The sequence below is a fragment of the Dermochelys coriacea genome, chromosome 6 (assembly GCF_009764565.3).
Source record: "Dermochelys coriacea isolate rDerCor1 chromosome 6, rDerCor1.pri.v4, whole genome shotgun sequence".
Lineage (NCBI taxonomy): Eukaryota > Metazoa > Chordata > Testudines > Dermochelyidae > Dermochelys > Dermochelys coriacea.
The window spans coordinates 74207827-74230492 of record NC_050073.1 but is presented as its reverse complement, the minus strand read 5'-3'; the positions used below and the strand labels follow the sequence as shown (position 1 = coordinate 74230492).

At 38.1% G+C, this 22666-nt stretch overlaps 1 protein-coding gene across 1 annotated transcript in view; it reads right to left on the bottom strand.

Annotated features, from left to right (window-relative positions):
* Nucleotides 1-22666, bottom strand: part of AQR (aquarius intron-binding spliceosomal factor) — a 125163-nt gene that overhangs the window by 53556 nt on the left and 48941 nt on the right. Inside the window, exons 18-25 of the mRNA XM_043516838.1 lie at nt 21416-21536; nt 15601-15742; nt 14520-14698; nt 9750-9917; nt 9239-9408; nt 3926-4167; nt 1277-1423; nt 688-757 (exon numbers count right to left, since the gene is read on the bottom strand). Of these exons, the coding sequence (XP_043372773.1) occupies nt 688-757; nt 1277-1423; nt 3926-4167; nt 9239-9408; nt 9750-9917; nt 14520-14698; nt 15601-15742; nt 21416-21536 (1239 nt within the window). The remainder of the gene's footprint in view (nt 1-687; nt 758-1276; nt 1424-3925; nt 4168-9238; nt 9409-9749; nt 9918-14519; nt 14699-15600; nt 15743-21415; nt 21537-22666) is intronic.

Sequence of the window (22666 nt, the reverse complement as noted above, 5' to 3'; positions counted from 1 at the left end):
ACACTATTTCCTTGTTGAACAGTGGTGTGGAAAAAGAAGAGTAGTTACTTTAAGGAGAGAACAGCTGGCTGGTGAAAGACACTTATGAGCAGAAAATTTACTTATTAAGAACTGTGACCCCTGTAAACCCTTCACTGGTCATGACTACAGTCAAGCAAAATCAAATTCAATACTATAGATTATGTCCTCAAGTTTTGGAAGTATGGAACTGAAATTCTCCTGAGGGGCCTGACTGAAGCTCACTGAAGTCAACAGAAAGGCTTTCATTGCATGCAGAGGGTACTGCATCAGGCCCAAGATACTGCAATTACTGTAAATACAACCAAAACAGTCATAAATTCAGCACAGAATCACTGTACTCTAAAATTAGTAATCCCCCCTCCCCCGCAAACACACACATGCATGCCAATTCAGAGATCCAGAAAGAATCCCCAACCACTGGAACACAGGACAGAATTCTATTCAGAGGTTTTTTTTTGGTTTGTTTGTTTGCTTTTTGTTTAAGGGAGAAGATATTATTAGGTGTTTCCTTTTCTTTATCTGCTAGTAGGAAGAAAACACAAAATACAATTATAGTAGACATAGAAAATGGAAGTTACCTGCTCTTCGGAGACTCTCTCCTAAACTTAAACAGCATAATTTTCAACAAGAAATGTGATAACAACTCTTAATAATTATAGCCCTTACCATAGTCAGCCCAGGTTGCATTCCTGCACGTATAGCCTCAATCTGAGTATGAGTAAATTGAATAGTATTCCTGTAACGAAACAAAAATAGGTTCAGTAAATGCATAAAATATAAAAAAGGTTTTTAAAGGGACTGTCTACATGGGGCATTCAAAAAATGTAATCCAAATTAACTAAAGGTCTGAATTTAAAGTGGATTAGCTAAACCGCATTAAACTCCTGTGCACACTCACTCACAATTTAGCAGCCTTAATCCAGTCTTCAGAGTAGCAGCCCTGTTAGTCTGTATCTGCAAAAACAGGAGTTCTTGTAGCACCTTAGAGACTAACAAATTATGTTCTAATAAATTTGTTAGTCTCTAAGGTGCCACAAGTACTCCTGTTTTAATTCAGTCTAGCTCACTTCTACTACCTACTGAAATAAATAAATATAGAATAAATATTCTCTGTTTTATAAGCAGAAATTATTCCTGATTGTGTAACCAAACCAATGTGGAAACTCATTTGCAACCTACAACAAATTGTTAGGTCTCCCAGACACTGGACTGTTACTTATGTACTTGCATAGTCACAAAGTTATAATAATATTACCGTTTGGGTTGATTGTATGGATATGGTCCCCTGTTGGGAATAACATGAGGTTCCACAATTAATGTTTTAGCTTCTTCAGCCTTTTCTTCATTCCCATCCTCTTCTTTCCGTTTCTTCCCTTTTCCTCCCTTTAGTGGGAAAGTTATCCTGTAAAACATATTTGTAAAGTTTCAACTTCATTTCCTTCACAAGTAGGTCAGACAGTCTTTCATATACATTTTTAGAGCACCATCAAATGACATGGCACTCTATACACATAAATAAGCCAGTCAATTTCCCAAAGATCTTACAACCTGTAAGACAAAACTCAACACTAAACCGGGTTGGAAAATGCTGATTCATTGGAGTCAAATGTTTCACCAAGTCTATTCCCCACTTGGGAGTAGGACAACCTGTGCAGCTAGCTGCCCCAGAAGTCTGAAAACCCTGGGGTCCTCAACACAGGGCAGTCAACATGGCCCCAGACCATGGGAGCCAGTCCTAAAACTTCTAGGCTCCAAGCTCCACAGCAGGGACTCTGAAAGCTCTGGTTCAAGCAGGGAGCCTAGCAGCCCTGAAAGTGCCAGCAGAATGAAACAGACATTCTTTTCAATTTCATGGCTACTATTCAGGAAGTAGCAATCAGGAAATTGACATGAATGTCAATTTCATTCAGTTGGTCTCAGGAACACAGTATTTTGGTGCTTCCAAAACCAATTTTTCAGGGATCTCTGGTTTGCCAAGAAATTTTGGTAATTTTGCTTTGATTCCAAATTTGAACCAAACAAATCTGGAAATACCAAAACTCCTCCTGAACCAAAATCTGAGTTTCGGCCAGCTCTACTCAAGACAAGACAATTGTACAACAATCCAGGAGAGAGACAATGTGAGATTATTGATGAGGCACAAAAGGATTTGGTTGAAGAGGTTGGTTTTAAGGAATAATATAGAGGTCGAGAGAATGTATACTTTAGAACACTTTCCCTGTCCTCATTTGCAGTCATAAGACACAGGGTAGAAGATAGAGAATTGGAAAAGGAGATAATATGAACAAACAGTAAGGTGAGATACTATGGAATAGCACAGAGGGAGTGGGGGAGCAGGGATGTAGGTGGGGTCAGTATAAATTAATGATAGAAAATAGACACTCTACAGACAGAAGCAATGAACTCTTCTGTAAACATTGGTGATATCTCACTCCTTGTAGTAGTGTCTCTCCTTTGCAGATCACCTACATTATTTTTATGACACTAGCACAAAAGCTCCTGCATACTCCAATTCCATTTAATATTGTATTGTGAGAGAGACACCTCTTCATGGTACAGCATATTAGTAAGAAATATCTTTACAATGTAATGGGGCAATAAATTAAGGTGAAGGACTTCTTTTTGTGGCAAGGGCAAGGGCAAATCAAAGGAGAAATCCGTGATAGGCAATAAGTGCTCTCATCTTCTCTTTATGTGGAGACTACATTCATCATCAGATGTTACAGATGAAGCAGCATTTTGAAAGCCTTTAATGGACTTCTATTCCTCTAACGACAGGAAATCCTTACAATTCATTTCCCAAGAGAAATTAAAATAAAGATTACATGGCATTTTGAGATTTATTCGAATGAAACTACAGAATACAACTTCTAGATGTTAAAACGGGTTCTCCAACAGGGGAGTTGGGACCCCTCAGGGGATCGTGAGGTTATGTGGGGGGTCATGAACTGTCAGCCTCCACCTCAAGCCCCACTTTGCCTCCAACATTTATAGTGGTGTTAAATATATTAAAAAGAAGTGTTTTTAATTTACAAGAAGGGGGTCGCACTCAGAGGCTTGCTATGTGAAAGTGATTCTTAAACTTTTTTACTGGTGACCCGTGTTAGAACATATCATCTTGCACCTCACCCACTAGTTGTATACAGTTTCTCACATATATATTGTCCCATTATTATATTGCACCTCCCTTTCTCCCCAACTTATTCCATCACATTATACTTAGACTAAAGTCTTCGATCCAGGAATCATCTTTTTGTATGTGTACAGTGTCTAGTATAATGGGGCCCTGGATCCTTGACTGATGCTCCCGGCCATGACCACAATACAAATAAATAATAAGTAGTCTGGGTGCCTTATTCTACATTGCCCACTACAGAGCCATAAGATACTGTCTTTCTCCCCCATTTTACATCCTTCAAAACTCATGTCTGCCAAAACACACATCTAATTAAATGATAGCTAGACTGACATAAGAACAGTTGACACTTTTTATATTTATGATAGAAAAGATGTCAAATGTACAAGCTATACTGATTGTAACCCCACCCTTCATACATCACTTTCCCCTATAAACTGTCAATTGTTTGGGTCAGGGACAATGTTTTCATATACATATATATAGGGTGTAGCACAATAACATCCTGATTCTAATTTTGGCCTTTGGATGCCACTGCAATATTACATATTAATAATAAATTACAATAGCAGCTCTTATAAGCTATTTTATCAGGCAAAAGAACATACTTGAGTCACTGAACTAAACTGACTTAGTTTTCCAGTACCAGCTTCACTATAGTACTTTTTAGGAATAAACTGAAATGACTGAGATTTATACCATGATTTAATTGGAGAATTATCTGTTCAGACTATCTGAGACCAAGTACATCCGAGATTCTTAGATCACCTGAAAGGGGGTTTCTGTAGAGCTGGATTATCAACAGTTACTTTTATGTTATATCCAGGAAAACTGGCTTTTAAATGATCAATGGATAGGAAGGTGTCATTAAAATCCAGAGAAGCAATCTGATTTGGCATTTTTGAATAATGAGCGCTGCTTGGGTCTCCATATCCAAGGATGATGTCATGCAACCAATCAGGAACCACACAGTCTGTGTTCATCAGATTCCTAATAGTCTCCAGAACAGCCTGTGAGTGATAAAACAGAAGGTGAATCAGTAAAAGTGACATCCTTTATCATCACAATATAACAAACTGAAGATTAACCCTCTGAACTAATCCAGCATCCCAGTGTGTTTCAGAGAAAAAAAAAGTTATTTGGTTTCAGAGGGAAAAAAAAGGTGTTTGGTTAGATTGAATTTTTCTGCTGATGTCATTACATAGCCTGTTCAAAAAAATGTCAATATTCAAGCAGAACAGTCTAAATACTGAACTATCCTATTAGTGAGAGCTAATTTATCCCAAATGAAACAATGGATTATTTGCTTCACAACTGTGTCTGTACAGTGCCACCAATCATCATCATCAATCAGTGAAGTGCCAGAGGTGTTAGAAGCGTGATGCTTTAAGTGGCACTTTGATGCTGTAACTGTGTATCCTGTGTGTTTGACCATTATATGCTGAATTTATTAATAATGGCACTTTTCTATCCTTAATGTTGCAAAGCAAATGTACTGTATCTACAGATGGGCATGCTGTATTTTATTCTGCTTCAAAACATCATAATCGAAATTTCCAGGAAGTTCTTATTCCAGAATCCTTATGGATGGGGAAGGTGTCAGAAGCAGGAAAAAAAAATGGAAACAAATAAAAAAAATACAAAATTATTTTGAGATATAAAAGTTACAGACCCGGAATAAACTGGGAACACAAGGATGGGATAGTGTTATTTTTATAACAACTATTCCATTTAGAAACTACTGATCTTTCTATTCAGTGTTTCCATTAACCTGAGGTATGATGTAATTTAGTGCTTGAGCACTGTTCCAGTACTGTACATTTTGGAACTGTGGATCCCTCAGGATGATTTTTTTTTTTTCATAATTCACTTAACAGTCTAGTACCAGTGTCCCTGAAAAGTTATTAATCTAAAACCAGTCCTTAGCTCAAAAAGCAAAATCTGATGAGCTGTGTAAAGCTGTCTGCCTTCCTAAGTGTCATCTGAGTGCATACAATAGACACAGTACAAGCACTCAGAGGTTTAAGCCAATTGAGAAGCACAAATCAGCAGGAAACATCTGGAATTTCATTCTGGGTATAAATGACAGGTTTCCTGGCTCATAAAGCAACTTAAATGCGTATTAGGAATAGGTCAATTTATAATTCTTATTTCACTTCTCTCAAAACTTTAATAGCCCTAGGTATCAGGAGGACAAGCAACTCAAAAGACAAATCGGAAGAGCTTGTAAAGTTAAGGACTAGTTTATATTCATTACTTCACAGAGATGCCAGTACATGGTGCCTTAGATGCTTCCTCAAACTTCTTCTGAGATGAGTCAAAAGCAGATAAGTGTCACATCTAGAGGATAATGATACTTAATGATGGGGGGAAAGAAAGGAATAGATTGTGTGGTTTTGCATAATTTTGAACTTAGTGAGATCTTATTTCTCAGAAGCAGCACAACTAATTATAACACAGGGATTTCCCAGATTATCCTTCTAAATGGTTATATTCAGTCTTTGGGTGGAAAATGTAGAAATATGTTCCTAATATTAGTGCGGGACCTAATGTTAAATATTACTTTGATGAATTATTCACAATGTCTGTGCATGTAAACTTGGTAAAATAATCCAAGTAAGATAACACTGCTGACCAAGAAGTGCTGACTATCATATCTAGCAATCCAGTTATGTTTGCACTTCTGCTGCTGTCATATTTGCTTAATTTACTATACTGCACAGGTTTTTTGGCTGCTCTCGCCCCTGCAGGCCTAGCATAAAATCAGGCCGTCTTCTATCTGCCTGATACATTATTAACATTAAATCATTCTAGAGTAATACCTTGCTTTCTGTTAACTGGCTGAAGCTGGTGAGAAGTATACAATAGATATGGATAATCTGTACTCCAATTTATGAAAAGCTAACAGCTAATTATTTGTTTTGACTTAATTGAATAAATGTGAAATTAAGGAAAACAAAATGCTTTGTGCAGTTGATTTTTTTTTTTTTTGGTCTGTCCATTGGTTGTAAATACCCTGTACAAAAAACTAAAAACTACACTTCCATCCTTTGCCAAATACAGACCAAACTAAAGTATCCATTACAGATCAAAATGAACTTTATTTCTTTATTTGCATCACAACACAGATCTAGGAATTAACTGCTGCTATGACACCAGTAGGAACATAAAATTTTTTGGTGTCGATGAAAAAATGTTTAAGTAAAAAGTAATCTGCAAACATTAATTTAATAATTTTCTGACTTTTTGTGCTTTGCTTTGCAACTGTAAGCATAGTTTTTAAAAAAAATGAGTCACAAGCCATTTTCTCATTTCAGATACACTCTTCCTTATCACATCATATTAAAAAGAGCAGGATCTTTTTGCATCCCTCCTTAAGCAGCTTCACAGATCATATTCCACAATCCCCTATGAAAACTAGAATTTCACTCAACTTTGTAATGCATGGATATACATATTTCCAATGGAATCCTACCATATCTATTCAATGATATGGTAGGCTTATATTTGCACCACGCACTCCGGCAGTGGAATGCACATAAACACCATAACTTAATGTTCTGTTTTGGTTTTGTTTGTTTGTTTTCAAATCCGAAGGTGTTTGAATATCCAATTGATAACAGGAAGCTATCTTCACTCTTAACTGGTGCAGAAGCAGCTGAGATGTTGAGCAATATGTCAACTCTTACAAAATGCACTCTCACGAGAATTCTTTCCTCTATTTGGACTTTTATTTAAAACGACAAAAACTACGTTAAGTAGAAAAGAGCTGAACTAAGATGTGTTTCTCTTCAGCACTTCGTGCTCATGGCACAATGGCTAGAAATTAATATTTAAAATAGTTTCCTTTCTCTTGCATTATCCTAACGTTCTCTGAACAATGACAATCCGTACAAGAAATAAGTCAAGGGCTATATCACAGGTTTGTACTGGGCACGGCTCAGCTATGCCTCTGCTGCCGCGATCCATGGTAGTGCAGCTACACTGCTGTTTATACCCATGCTAGCAGGAGTATCTGTATGCAAGCAGGGGAATCACCTCCCTAGTTCAGAGAGTAGATTAGCCAAAGATGGCTAACCTGGACATTTTTAGCCACAAGATCTCTTCCCAACAGTAGCCTAAGACACACATCCTTATTTGGCAACGGAGAGGCAGGAAAAGGTCCTCAAGCTCTTGGATGAAGTAGATACTAAAAATCTCTGAACTTTGAACAAAACATGGATAAAGTGGAAGAGATAACAAGTGGGGATAATAAGCAGCGATACATGATAAGAAATCTAAACAGATAAGTGATGTAACATTACCTCAAGGCCAAAGGAAAACAACAAATGACAGAGATAAGACTGCAAAGAGCAAAAGGGAACACTGCACATATGCACTGGAGACATAATGAAGAACAAAGAATCTCTTACAGTATAACAAAGTTTGAAAATCAATACTGTGCTTTAAACTTTAAGAATACTCGGCTTGTCCAAAACTAAGCAGGCCCTGAGCTTAATGCTTTTCTCGACATACGATTCTCACTTAAGCACGGCCATACTGGGTCAGACCAAAGGTCCATATAGCTCAGCATCTTGTCTTCCAACAGTGACCAATGCCAGATGCCCCAGAGAGAATGAACAGAACAGGTAATCAAGTGATCCATCCCTGTCGCCCATTCCCAGCTTCTGGCAAACAGAGGCTAGGGACACCATCCCTGCCAGTCCTGGCTAATAGCCACTGATGGACCTATCCTCTATGAACTTATCTAGTTCTTTTTTTAACCCTGTTATAGCCTTAGCCTTCACAACATCCTCTGGCAAGGAGTTCCACAGGTTGACTGCATTGTGTGAAAGGAGTGTCATGGGTTGACTGTGCGCTGAAGATAACTATATCAGAGTGTTATAAAGTATATGGAGTGATAGACAATGGAAATAAAGATACAGAGTGCATACAAAGCAGAAGGGAATGATCTCACAAAATGTGTAGTGGTTTCTCATTAGAGCCCTGCGCGGATACACAATTTATACCCGTGGATATAAAGCAGTGAAAGCAGCAGCAGCAGCAGCAGCAGCATGTTGGGAAGCCGCTCGCAGAAGCCAGTGCCCAGCCCACTCCTTCCACGCAGTGGTGTGCATCTCCTGTCCGGGAGCATGTGAGGTGCTTGCACACACTAGCATGACCAGGGACAGCTGCTGTTGAGCCTAGTGCCCACCCCATTGGAGAGGGCAGGGGGTGGCACAGCTGGTCTCACTCATTGTCATTAGAGCCCTGCAGCTCCATGGATATCTCTTTACATCCCAAATGTGTATCCACTAAGGGCTCTATTTCTCAGTACTGTTTTCTAGTTGCACCATTTTTTGTGACCTTTATATTTGTAGTCTGAAACTTATAAACAAGACTTTCAGTAAATATTACCCTCTCAATTGTGTATAGGTTCATTTCAGAGGTTGGCTTGAAGTTTCCTAGCATTTATAATTTTTAAGATGCATCTTTAAAAATTTTCTTTGTACTTAACATACTGTCCACACACAAATGAACATGCATTCAGTGCACCTGCACAGAGACCTCCATCTCAGGGGGACCCCAACTATCAGAGGGTTGGGAGAGCAACAAGAACACCTACACACACAAAAACCCAAGGATGGGAAGGAGGCAGGGCCCCTCCTGAACACTCTGGCGAGAGCCAACAGGCCAGAAAGGTGAGCCAGGCCAGCCCCGCAGGACGGAAGCTGCTCTGGGGTGAGTGTTGGGTGGGTCTGCCCTCCAACCACCCCACCCTCGGGCCTCCCATCCCCCGAGGGCAGGATCCAACCTCACTTGGGAGCCTCCCACTCTGGGGGGCTGGACCTTACTTCCCCTGCAACCTCAGGGCATCCCACACCCCAGGGGGCAGTCCCAATTGCCATTGTATACCAGGACCCAAAACTCTTTAATCCAGCACCAACATTGCCATTAAACAGTTTAGGGAAATAAATTCTAGCCAGTGTTTTTCCACAACACAATCTCAGTCAATGACATATAGTACATATATTTCAACAATTCTTCCGACTCAGCTCATTTGGAAACTATTATCCTAAGAACAGCTATAATGTAGCTTACCTTAAAGTTGTTTTCTTTTGGCTTTCTCCTCATGATTATATTGAATGTCTCATAGACATCTTCTGCTCCATTTTGGATTGTGTTTGTCATGTCCTGTTGATACTGGTTAGGATCCAGAAATACTCTAAAGGTTCTTGAGTCTCCTTTAAGTCTTGGTTTGGGTTCTGGTCCTGTTCATATTTGAAACACAAATCAAAACTAGATTAAAGCAAGAAAAACAGTGTTGAAAGCAGATTAAGAACTACTTTTTAGGAGAAAAATAATCACTTTTGAAACAGAATTAAGATAAATTCACTTTGAAGCTCATATTTACAAGTATGATTTATTGGCATGCTTCCATACCATTTCTAATATTTTCCAGAAATAGGCCTATTATGTTCTTAAAAAAAAAAAAAAAAAAAAAAAAAGACCAAATGGAGCTATGCCAATTCATACCAGCCAATAGAATGGTTCATTTTTTCTTCCAAAGAATTATATAGGTGTATACATAGTTTAAAAAGCATCATCATACCTTCTTCAATGACACGTCCTTTATCATCCAACATGCCCTGGATTTCACATCCCCTGACATATACCAGGCCCGTTTGCTCAACAAAAAGCCTCCTTCGATCAAACTTTGTGCCATAAGGTTGTGTTGGACGCACCGTAACTAAAAAACAAACATCGTGCTTGCGCAGACCTGATTGAAAACAGGAACAAAAGTTGAGTTATTTGGTTTATTCACCAACAACTGCTGTGTTTGTTCCTTAACAAGCAATTGGAAAGGTATACAACAGGCAAGCTTCTTTTTAACTTTTTGGCTAAGAGATGAAGTGTCATGTCCTTTTGGTGGTCAATATAATTTGTACTGGGGGACTATGGCCTGCTTTTAGAGGATATAGAATCAACAGTCTTTTTTAATCTGTCTTTGATCCTACAATGAGGATAGAATACTTCCAAATTTAGGGATAATTATGTAAGACATTTTAAATAAAATTCTATAGAAAGGTAAGGAAAATTTGGTGCTCTACAGAGGGGTTTCAGTAAGTTCCCTAGCTAAGTCTCTTCCAACTGTACATTTCTATAATTTTCCTCCTTCAAAACTCTCCTTCGGCATGATGCCTATAAAAAAAAAAAAACACTTGTCAACTGCAGATATGCAAAGGCCACTGCCTATAATGCTGACTAGTATTATCTCATTGTTTCCTTGCACTCCCCCGCCTCTCTATAGCCATTTGGCATCTCGTCTTATACTTCAATTGTAAGCTGTTTGGGGCAGAGACGGTCTTTATTCTGTGTTTGTTCAATGCCTTGCATAGTGGGGTCTTGGTCCATGACCAAGGTTCCTCTGTGCTACAATAATGCAAATAATAAATACTCTAAAACCAATCCAGACTGGACCAAATGGTCAGGTAATCAGAGAACAATTTTTTTTTAAAAAAAATCTAATAAAAAAAATACAAGTAATGACTTCTGGAAAGATTCTGCTTAACAAACAAGATGGAAGTGGAAAAAAATAAGAAGCGAAGACAGGACAGGGGCGCTTTAGACAATACAGTTAGAATGAATTATTTTGCAAAGAAAGTGTAAGAGAAAGACCGATCTATGGAGACATCAGGGAAGAGAGAGACCAGGACTGCAGAATGTTTCTTAAATAAATAGTGTGGATTCAGGATACTTGTCTGAGTTCCTAGCACAAACCTCTCAGACGTCCAGCATACATCAGGCATCCTGCTTTTCAGACAATACTCTAGTCCATCTTCTGCCTTGCTGCCACTGATAGTCAATAATAGGTCATTGATCAGAAATATCTGAAACTGTACAACCACTGTAGTTGGCTTACTGTACTGTACATAGGTTTCAGAGTAGCAGCCGTGTTAGTCTGTATTCACAAAAAGAAAAGGAGTACTTGTGGCACCTTAGAGACTAACAAATTTATTAGAGCATAAGCTTTCATGAGCTACAGCTCACTTCATCGGATGCATCCTGTAGCTCACGAAAGCTTATGCTCTAATAAATTTGTTAGTCTCTAAGGTGCCACAAGTACTCCTTTTCTTTTTGTACTGTACATAAGGTGCCTATCCTTTCCATCTGACAACAATAAACTGAACATGGAAATATCTATTAATACTACTGAGAAGCTACTATGTTACAAAGCCATATCTGAGCTGGAACTTAAACTCATATCACAATCCAAAAGTTGTATCTATTGCCATAAACTCAATCCATTTTACTGCATGTTCTGCATTTAGCATTTGTGCTATGTGACAGCCTACATACCCAACACATTATCCAACTCTAGCATATTTAACAGATCTCGCTCTAACTGAATTTAAGGACTATCAGTCAATATCACTGCAGAATATGAATAATCTCTTCTATGCAGCTTGCCAACAAGTCAACTCAAGTGTAATTCCCTAAGCACAAAGTGTTGCCTACTGATACTACACTAGGAAACATAGGCTACACAGTGCCAGCTGGCAATTCCTGACCGTATTAAAAAGCACAACCGGAAAAGCACTGGCTTTAATCAAGTCAAAGCCCATCACCTTTCCATTGTAATATAAAAGGGATCAGATTTTCTCCACAACTTTAACAAAGACGACTACCAGCATGCAGGACACAACATCTCTCCACACTACTTCTCTGTTCTGTTCTTGTTAGCAAGCAGGGTATTACTTTTACAAGAGGAATGGAGTCAAGGTGTAACACAGAAGGTATACAACTGAAATATTCAGCATGTTGGGCTTGCTGTCAGCATGCTTATCCAGTTGAGTAGTTTTCACTCAAATAATCCCACAATTTTAATTTTGGAAGGCTCTCGGGGTAGGTAGGTAGTAGGTCTACAGTACCCGCTGGATAAGCAGGTAGCAATCAATATATCAGAAGTCAATTTATCTCGTCTAGTCTAGACTCGATAAATCGATCCCCAAGCGCTCTCCCATCGACTCCGGAACTCTAGCGCCGCAAGAGACGCAAGCAGAGTCGACAGCAGAGTTGCGGCGTGAAGACACTGCGGTAAGTCTATCTAGGTACATCAACTTCAGCTACGCTATTCTCGTAGCTGAAGTTGCGCATCTCACATCAACTCCCCCGCTAATGTAGACCAGACCTTTATTTTTCAAAGTTTTAGAGGATTTTAAAGTGACCTATGGAGTTTTCCATCTTGATATCCCATTAAAGCAAATCATACAATATAAAAATATTATGGCAAGCTTTTTTAAAAAATAAATGCTGAAGGCAGATCTTATGTAAAATCATTACCCCATACATTGCAGACACTTTCCCTTTTCATGTTAAATTATTCCAACAACAGTATAGATAGAGACCATTTTTATTTTGGAGACATATTCCCTTTTCAGAGTCAATGACAATAAGCGTCTCTAAATCAGTACATACAGAGATGCAAACAAAAAAGATTTTCAACTAGTACTTCTGCAAAAGTGACACCCAAGCCTTATCTAGATATAGCAGGGGTCTTGAGGAGGAGTGCTTCTGCCAGCATAGTAACTCCACCTCCCCAAACGATATTATCTAAATGACAGAAGCATTTGTCTATCAAGCTTCTACAGTGTCGACAGAGGGTTTTTTTCCAGCATAGCTACGTTGGCTAGATGGTGTAGCTTTTTCACACCCCTGACCAACACAGTTATGTCAACAAAACTTAGTAGTATAGGCCTGTGCCAAGTTTCCTTGGTTTGTGTAGTTCTCAGCTGTCTAATGAACAGAGGACAGAACAGGGCACTGTTGCCATCACAACAAACTTTATTTTCAGAGTTTTATGCAACTACCACTCAGCTAAAAAAAGGTGGAAAGTATGTTCTGACAATGGCTTAAATTGTGGTTGTTACTTTGGCGAGCACCACATGTACACATCAGAAAGGGGACAGCTTTTGAACAGGATGAAAAACACTAAGTAGGTTCTTTAGGGTGAAAGATTACTGTAGAATCCTGTAGTGGTAGGTGAAAAGCTGAAAATGTAGTGGGGCTTTATCTTGCAGAGCTGAGGGAAAGAACTGACTATTTAAAGCGAAGTACATGAGCCAGAATAAAGAGAGAATGGAAGACTGTTAGGAACAGCTCCCTTCTGCCTTGCCTGGATGGAGAATGGCTGTCATTTCACAGAAGACAGTTTGAGTCTGCTACTGACGGAACTAACAGAGCTAGGTCTTTTAGCTCAGGCAGTAGAGGATCAGGTTTTTAGGTCCAGAGATCCCACGTTCAATGAAAATTGCTGACAACCCATCCTAGGGTGTCATTTTACAGAAGGTTTCCTGCTTTATTTTATGGACTGCTATGGAACAATCACAATGCCAATTGCCAAATACTTGGTAAAAACCTCTTTGGGCTGTGGAAAGTTCAAACAGAATGCAGTACTGATATTAGTATGCTACAAAGAATGTGTTATTTCCATTAATGGCATGAATCACAATATAGAGGAATGGGTTCTGGGAGGGGATTATGGAAAACCATATTTCCTTACAGCTTTGTTTAAACACCCAAGACCCATTATGTGATTAGCCTCCAACCACCCCTTTTGTTGTATGTATTAAGAGTAAAGCATTCAGTGGTTGTTCCTAACCATCTTCTAGTTGGAGCTGATGGCTTTAGAGAACTGTATGAGAATTTTAACAGCAGTTAAGCGGTAAGATTTGAATTCTTGGCATATTCTTTTCCAGCTCAGGGAATGTTCTCCTAGGCTATAGGGGCTATAAAGTCTCAGTCTCTCTCTCCTTTATTTGAACCCAAAAGTAAGTGACAGCATTTGAGATACAGCAGATTTATAGTCAATTAAAACGTGGCATATTCAGTTTGGTGTACATAAATTTCCACTGTAGATAAAAGGTTATAAAGCGCTCTACAGATAAACACAACCTATCTATAACTAATATTCTAGAAATAAGCAGAAGTAGTATTTTAGATTTCTTTCAAAAAAGTACAAAGAAAAGTGAGGCGATCGGGGGGGGGAGGAGATCACCCACGAGGGTGATTTTTGAACTCTTATTTTTTCTATATCAATTTATTTTTCAAAGCACCATAAAAATATGGAGTATTCAAAGTTTATATTTGGGGTTTTTTTTATATTTTAATTAGATTTTTACAAAATAAAGGTTTAAATCTGTTAAAACTGAACTCCGTTTACCAACCATAATAATGTAGCTACTTTTGTGCCATAATATTGAGTAGGATCAGGGTACTTTAACACTATAATATTATGAGAGCTCTACACTTATCCCAAATTTTGATAGTACTGTATCGACAACAGGCATAGAATGTTCATTACTGACATAAAAATGAGCACCTTGCCATTCATTTTTGATGTGATCTCTGACATTCAAATGAATTGTAACATCTGCTCGTACTCGCATTGGCCAGTTTTCACCAATGTTGGGCTTTGCCACCTCTACCACAGTGAAAGACACAATGGGTTGTGCCATTCGAGCCCATCCACCAAACACAATGCCTCCATATTCGGATTTCCTAAAAAAAAAAAAAAATTAAAAATTAAAAAAAAAAAATCAATAGTGCGTTAGAACCATCAACCATTGCTGCATTCAGATTTTCTTTAAACTGCTGAATAATTTAAGAACCTCATCATCAGCTCCAATATTTAAGGGACACGAGGAAGAATTTAAAAGGCACGAAATTTCAGCATATCTTGAATCAAAGAATCAACATATAATGTAAACTAACATTTTTATTTCATATTCTCACCTCCTGTGTGAAGGTAAAATTTGTGATGACATTTCAAAAACAAAGTCATTCAAGGAAAGAGAGAAGATGAGACCACCACAGAAAAATTTAATGGGTATGAAAGGGAGAGTACACCCTATGCACTACAGAAAATGGTGACACATAGGTGGGATTTTCAAAAGCTCTCAGCACCGGTGTAACTCTGCTCCTAGTGAAGTGAGTGATAACATTTTGACTTCACTGGGAGCACAGTTAGGCCAATACTGAATACTTGTGAAAATCCCACCAGTACTCCACATCCATAACACTGATACAAATGATCAACAATTAAGAACAGTTGTTAATACAGTGAAGTTTGTGGTTAACACTTAACACAAATAAGGTCTTAATGTTACTAAAGGAATACTAATCAGCACATAGTGGTCACAAGCGTTCTTCGTGGGCAACCATACCCAGAATATATTTTAATAATATTATTAGAAGATTAATCTTGCATGAAGCAGTATTTTAGAAGAGATTATGGAACACCACATTTATACCTTTATAACAACTGGAAACAGTTGGTTAGTACTTAGATGAATATATCCCCTTTATATTATAGACATCACTAATTATTTATTCCCCAAAAAGCTTTAGCTACTTCCTACATTGTGGTGTTTAGTTTGTTTTAGTTAATACAGAAATATTACCAAGGTTTCATCCTACTGACACTATCCTCAATGTCCTGTCTGATCTCATATGTAGACTCTAAGCGGAAGAGATTAAAGTTCCGTAGAAGGTAGTCATGAAGAGTTAGAAACTGTAAATTCAGTTTAGGAAGAGCAAGGCAGCCTAAGGAAAAAAACAAAAACAAAAAACATTAAATCGACCTTCTGTCTATTAATGTAACAAATTCATTGGTTTTATGTATTCATAAACACTATATACAATTCCATTATCATGCGTTAGTCGTGATATGAGAAAATTTAAAGAATACTTCCTTCTAGATTCTATGAATCTACTACACAAAAAAAAGTGGGGGGGAGGGGATGGCACAAAGGCCATTCCCCCCCACACTTTGTAAATCACCTTCAAGCGATCTAACTGTACTATTTTATTCTTGTTGATCATCTTTCTGTGTGCAACTGTCGTACTTAAAAGACACCTGTTTTTGCATTGCCATAGCAAATTATTTGCAGTCATTGGTTTAAAAAAAATATATATATATATATATCTGACTTTACCAGAAGTGACCACAGTTAGGACAACCATACTGGACAATTCCCACAAAAAGTTTCTGATGTAGAATAATTGGTCCAGTGACACATGCTGTGGACAGGTCAGGTGGTTTCTTCGCTAGAAACCAAAAAAAGAAATGAGGCGAGTGGGTTCTGTTTATTTTTACATTAGAACTTCAGCCTTTCTAGGCTGAAAGGCTGATGACTAGAGAACTAGAGCCAAGAGTGTGAAGGCTGAGCAACTGAAAAAGGGAGGAAGTTTTTTTATTACTATTATTAAGTTGATCTCTATTTTCAACGAAGAAATAACATTTAACAAAGAGCTGCTTTGTCCAAAGATTCTTCACCATGATTCCTTCACTGTATTAGGGCTCACAATAACCATTACCAACACCTACCAGAAACCCTCTCACAAAGCCAAACTTGACATTAACAGTACACCTGAAGGAAAAAAATCCCCCTGCTTTCTGTCCTCCTATAGACATTATGAAGCAGCAGAAAAAAATTATCTGAAGGTTATTGTATTATAATTTTAATTTTAATTTTCCTATCAGTAATATAGTATAAACATTTGAGGATAGGGTTCTCTCTATTTTGGATATATCATGGTAATAATGATATGGGGCAGAGTAAAGGTGCTTTGGTGACTAAGATTTGTGCTAATGTTAAATGTTTTTCCCCCTCCTTAAGTAACAGATACATTTTTGTTGATAGAGCTACGCAGAGGGAATAGAAGGGGCAGGAGGAGAGAATCTATCTATGAAAGAAGTACCTATTTTACTTAATGGGTCCCCTTCATTGTCCATACTTCATTGTCACCCATATTTCACCCATTCAGTACCATCCCTCTCACTTGTCAACTAAAAACCACACACCTCCCACCCAGCACACAATTCCCTACCTTATCCTCCCAGGATTGTAACCACCCATACTTAGCTCCATCTGGCTCCAGAGATGATATTTTATGCAGAAAATGCTTTTAAACGGCTAAATAATGACAGCAACAACTTCCCCAACTATCATTGGCACCACATTTTGAGATTAAATAAATTTTGGAGTTTCTATCTGAGCCAAGCTCATGGAGTTACCATGGGACCAAAAAACCAACAACAAACCACAAGAGGAAAATGTTCTAGAAATGAGTTCACTGCATACTTCGAGTCATCTTCTCCCTCAAATACCCTGCCCAATTAGCCCCAAATCATTTCCACGATGGCATAAAATCATTCCTATGAAATTTCAAGTGGATGGATTAGTTTAATTAAGTCAAGCTAATGGAGGGAGACCTAAGTGTTAAAATTGGGCACAGAAAGCCCAAAATAAATAGCAATGTTGTTGTAGCCATGTCAGTCCCAGGACGATAGACTACTTAACCTTAAATGGTCCCTCAGAATATATGCTTACTACTTATGCTAATCTATCCGTTTGACCTTGTATTTAGCTGTGACACTCCGAGTACTTTTCTCAGAATTCAAGATGAGTTCTGCATAGTTTGAAAGTTTGTGTCTCTCACCAACGAAAAAGTTACTACCTCACTCACCTTGTCTCTCCAAAATAAATAGCTGCATTTTTAGCCTACATTATGGAAATAATAGTGTTGCTCCGCAACTCAAGTTCTTACACATTGCTCATTTAGAAGGCCTTTTGTTTTTCGTTTTTAATTTTAGCTTTCCAGGAATTTAACAGGTTTTATTTAAAAATGGGAGAAAATTGGTAAACAAAACAAATCGCTGTGGGGAAGGGGAGAGGGAGAGAGGTATGCACCAAAGGGCAGGTGAGGAAGCCTTCCCCTCCATATAATGGCCAGGTGGTCTCAACTGCCAGGACCCAGTTCCCTGCTCTTCTCACTCCCGTCCTACGCACAGGAAGCAAACAGAGTCATACCGAAGGGCCAGGATGAGAAGAGGTGTGGAAGGCTGCAGCCCATGAGTACCACCACCTCCACCTGACAGAGCCCCATCTGCTTCCCCCACAAAAAATTCCCAGGTCCCAAAAAAGCCAAACTTCCAGTGGGGGGGGGGGAAAAATTTAACTGGTAAAACCCTCTGTCTTTTTTAAAACCCGACATTTTCCGAGGGGGGGGAGGAGAGGGAAGAGAAGAGAATAAAAAAAAATATTGGTAAATATTCATAACAAAGGGCTTTATACATTTAATACTTTCACTTGACTACTGTCCCAGTTTTACACCTTTGTTTATGAACTGTGAAAGTGTGAAAACTTTTGTAACATGCAATATTATCCTTGAAATCTTTCTGGCACACAGTACATGTTGGCTTCCACAAGCACAGAGACACACTGCCAATAAAGAAAGGTGATAGAACACAATTATTTCTATTCCGTGAAGCTATATGAAGATAAAATGTCTGGAGGAATGGGCCAAAGAGTCTGTGCCCAGTACAGCATACCCCTCTCCAGAGCCTGGAGTGAAACCCAAGACTTTCGAGTCTCACCAGTCCTCTGCTGTTTGCAAACATCTGTGAAACCCACTGATAAAGTATCCAAACACCCTCTAGTGTCAGTCCACATAGCAGTAGAAGACTGTCATTTGCTAACAGTTACTCCCTTAATTCAAGTGGCAGAGATCTGTGCAGTGGATCGGGAGGTTCCAGCCCTGCTGATGGCCCATGTGGGTGTCAATATGGCAGCACACAATGGGGTGACTAACAGACAGTATCCTATAATACCCTGAAACACCCTATGGAATTAAGATTAGCTTCATTTAATTAAGTTAAACCTTACTGAATTAGGGTTAATACCTATCGTGGTATTGCATGTACCTTCTCTAGTAGAAAGCGGGGGGGAATGCTAATGTACTTACTCTGTTATCAACCCTTTGGAGCACCCCCAGAGAGATATGCACAGACTAGTTCAAACTGGATTCTCCAGGGGACCAACAAGAAAAAGGGTTTTTGGATAAACATGCTGGTTTAAAACTGGCTCATGGCCTTCTTCCTGATCCACCAAATAAGCAGGAACCCTGGTCCGCGGACCCTCTCAAGCACTCAGAAGTTAGGAAATGCCAGAATGAAGAGTGAACAGGCAACCCTAGTTCTGGCATTTCCTACTTTTGAGTGCTCACCTTTGCAACCTTAATAATGTTCTTTTAACAAAGTTTTGTGTTGTGCAATTAGAGACAAATTGTATAAAGGGCTGACAGCAATTCAGCATAGCATCTTTATAACAGTATACAATATTCATATTTTGCAAAGTGAAAGCATGAAACAAGCAACACAGAAATGAGTAAAAAAGAAAAGGAGTACTTGTGGCACCTTAGTAAATTTGTTAGTCTCTAAGGTGCCACAAGTACTCCTTTTCTTTTTTGCAGACTAACAAAGCTGCTACTCTGAAAACAGAGATGAGTAATTACACAGGACTACAGAAAGTTTTTCCAGACATCGGTTAAAATCAGTGTTTCAGTTTACCAATGTGAAAATAAGTCTGTCCATTTTTGTTGCATATATCATTAAGAATCCCATATACCAATAGGTACAAGAAATGGAAGTTTCACTAAAAAGGGCACCATTGAAATAAGGATTTCTACAGACTCTCCACTATGAGAAGCAGCACTGATGGACTTAACTAATCTACATTCTGCTGGCAATGAAAACTGTTACTGTAGCTATTCTATTCCATGTCACTCCTTGGCTTCAAGAATATAGATAATTTTTCAGGCTTAATTTTCACAAAGCGTTCTCCATTTCTATGTGCAACAACTCATGTACATACTGCTCCTCTGCCCATAGTAACAGGTTTTGCACATGACAATTCTATCTGTTGTGATGGAATCTACCACAGCTAAGTGCACAAAAATGCATATGCAGGTGTGCACAAACCCAAATATGTATTATATAACTAAAGTGATTCTCTGAAACATGTCAGACTGTTTCAAAGAATGGCCTTCCACTGGTGTCTGTATAAGACTGTGTTGTTGGAGAAAGCTGTACAACTGCATGGCCTTGTATCCAGTTAAGAATGTCATCTGTTCTGGAATGTAGCCAGCTTGTTTGCCTGATTAAGAAGAAAACTTGATTTTCAAGCAGTTTAAGTATTACCTTCCTGGAGAGATTAGAGTGATCAAGTTAAAACGGCAGTTTCCAGATATCACTGCTATAAGGAAAAGGGAATCTCTTACTCTGCAGAATCTCAATCATGTTACAAGACAAAATACTGCCATAATATATTAGTGCCGTTATCAGTACAAGTTGTTGTTATTCTGCTCTGTGTGCGCTGATCTCCAAAGAATATCCACGTGGCTATTCAAAATGTTTTTTTTATTGCTTTTTTAAAAAGTTCATATGTAAAAAACCAATTTCAGTTCAGAGAATGATCATGTCCCTAATTTAAACATCTTCCTTAGACTGTTGTGTTCTCCACCTCAACCAAGGAAGAGATATAGCTCTACATTTCCTACAGCAGTAGCAGAGCTCTAGCCTTTATGGCATCACTTAGCTGACAACAGGAACAGATCTGTACCAATGAGGGAACAGGTTAAACCGATATTAGAAATTCCATGCATTCCCTAAACATTCTTAGGGCACCTGACTGCCACACAGACTATGGATTCCATTCTGAAGTGCCCAGTGGTACATTCTGTGACAAATGTAGATTGACACTTTTATCCTTAAAACTACATAAATTGGTTCACTGACAAGCCATTACTGGCAAACATAAATATTTAAAATATTTAAAAAACTAATCACCAATATTGAACAATATTAAGCAGTTTTATTGTACAGATGTTAGTTTTCAGGATATGTATTAAGAGTTTGGGATTTCTATTTAAACTGAAAGTGACAAAACCTCACTACATGAAACACTTTTCAAGAATCAATTTGGAAAAAGAGCAAATTCTTTTAAAAGAACTCTACAGAATTCACTTGCTGCTCACTGTAAAACTATGACATGACTCACTTCTCTCTCAAGCTCTCTACAGTTCACTTCTTGGGAGCAGGTAGTAGCAAGGTGGAAAGCAGCTTTTTTCTGTGCTTATATACAGATAAAACAATTTCATTTGCTCTATGATTTACTCCAAGCTTTTATTAATCTATGTTTATCTAATTGGTAACAAAGACATTCATTTCAGATCCAATTTATGCAGTCCAATTCAAATAAGCCTATAAAAACAGATTTTTTTTTTCTTGGAAGTTAAAAGGCACTAAAGTAGCCAAAAGTAAATATTGTCATGATTTAGAAGCTGTGGAATAGTTCTTAATGAACCATAATTAACTACAAGTCCTTTGAACTATGAAATTTTAAGAGCAATCCAAATATATCTCAAAAAATATACCTTCTCCAGAATAGTACTCAGTTGGAACAATATTTTCATCCCAAATAATCTTCTCAGTGGGATACAGAGGCATCTGATTAAGCTGCTGAATCTGAGATATTCGACGTGCATGACGAGACACCTAGGAAAGCGAAAGTGAACATTTATACCAAAGCCTAACCAAGTCAACATTTTTCTATGCAAGTGACAAATAATGTATAGGATGATCATCCAGCAAGTGAACATTAAAAAGATCACGTCTTCAACTAACACAACAAGCTGAAGTGATAAAAGTACCTTAAGACTTCAGAAATTAAAAAGTTACCTCCAAACTGTCTATGTTTTATTTTTCTTCAATTAACCAATCTTGTTTGTACATTGAAGGAAATCATAAGATGTATTGCTAACAACCCAACATGGGCTATTTCTTCAAAAAACAATGAAAGAGGTCCCATTTTCCTAAGATGACAAACAAGTTCAGGTGTAATTTTAAGAGTCCAGGTTTATGCCTCTTTGAAAACTAGGCCTGTTTAATAATTCATTAATTAATGGTCTCATCCAAAGTCACCTGTAATAAAAACTCCCATTAACTTCATAGGGCTTTTGGATCAGGCTCTTGGAGAGTACAGGTGGTATCCAATGATGCATTATCAAACACAAATGAAGTTATACGATCATCACAGAAGAGTTAGCATGTAGCTCAATGGAATCAGATCATAAATAGTTCAAGTGTGGACCTTAATACTGCATTTCCCACTATAATCTGGATGTCCTACTTTTAACATTACTCTTTGAAAAGACAGGAGAAGAAAGGTTCTCTTTCCCTATTAAAAATGGCATAATTTGTTTTCGGTAGTTTTAAACAGCACCAAAAAGGTATGAAATGGCTGAAAATATGTAGTCAAATTTCCCTCACAAGGTTAAAATTTAAACTGAAGATGAAACAAATTTTCACTATATTTTTTCTGAACACCAATGTTTGCCTATAGCAGTTAAGTCTGATACTTTATACTCAGCAATAAATATTTATATCCAGTGCCTAAACAGAAAAATTTATCCGATACCACTGCATCCTGTTTGAACAGGCTTTGTATTAGCAGGAGGATCAGTTCACAATCTGACTTAAAACTGCTCATACAACAACATCAAGAAAATATTCAAAATAATTTTAAAATATGATCAGCTACAGCAAAGTCAGCCTTCGAAGAGGAGATGGAACAATGGATATGTTGAGGAGCATCCCATCATTACAACACAGGTTAGAGTCCCTTG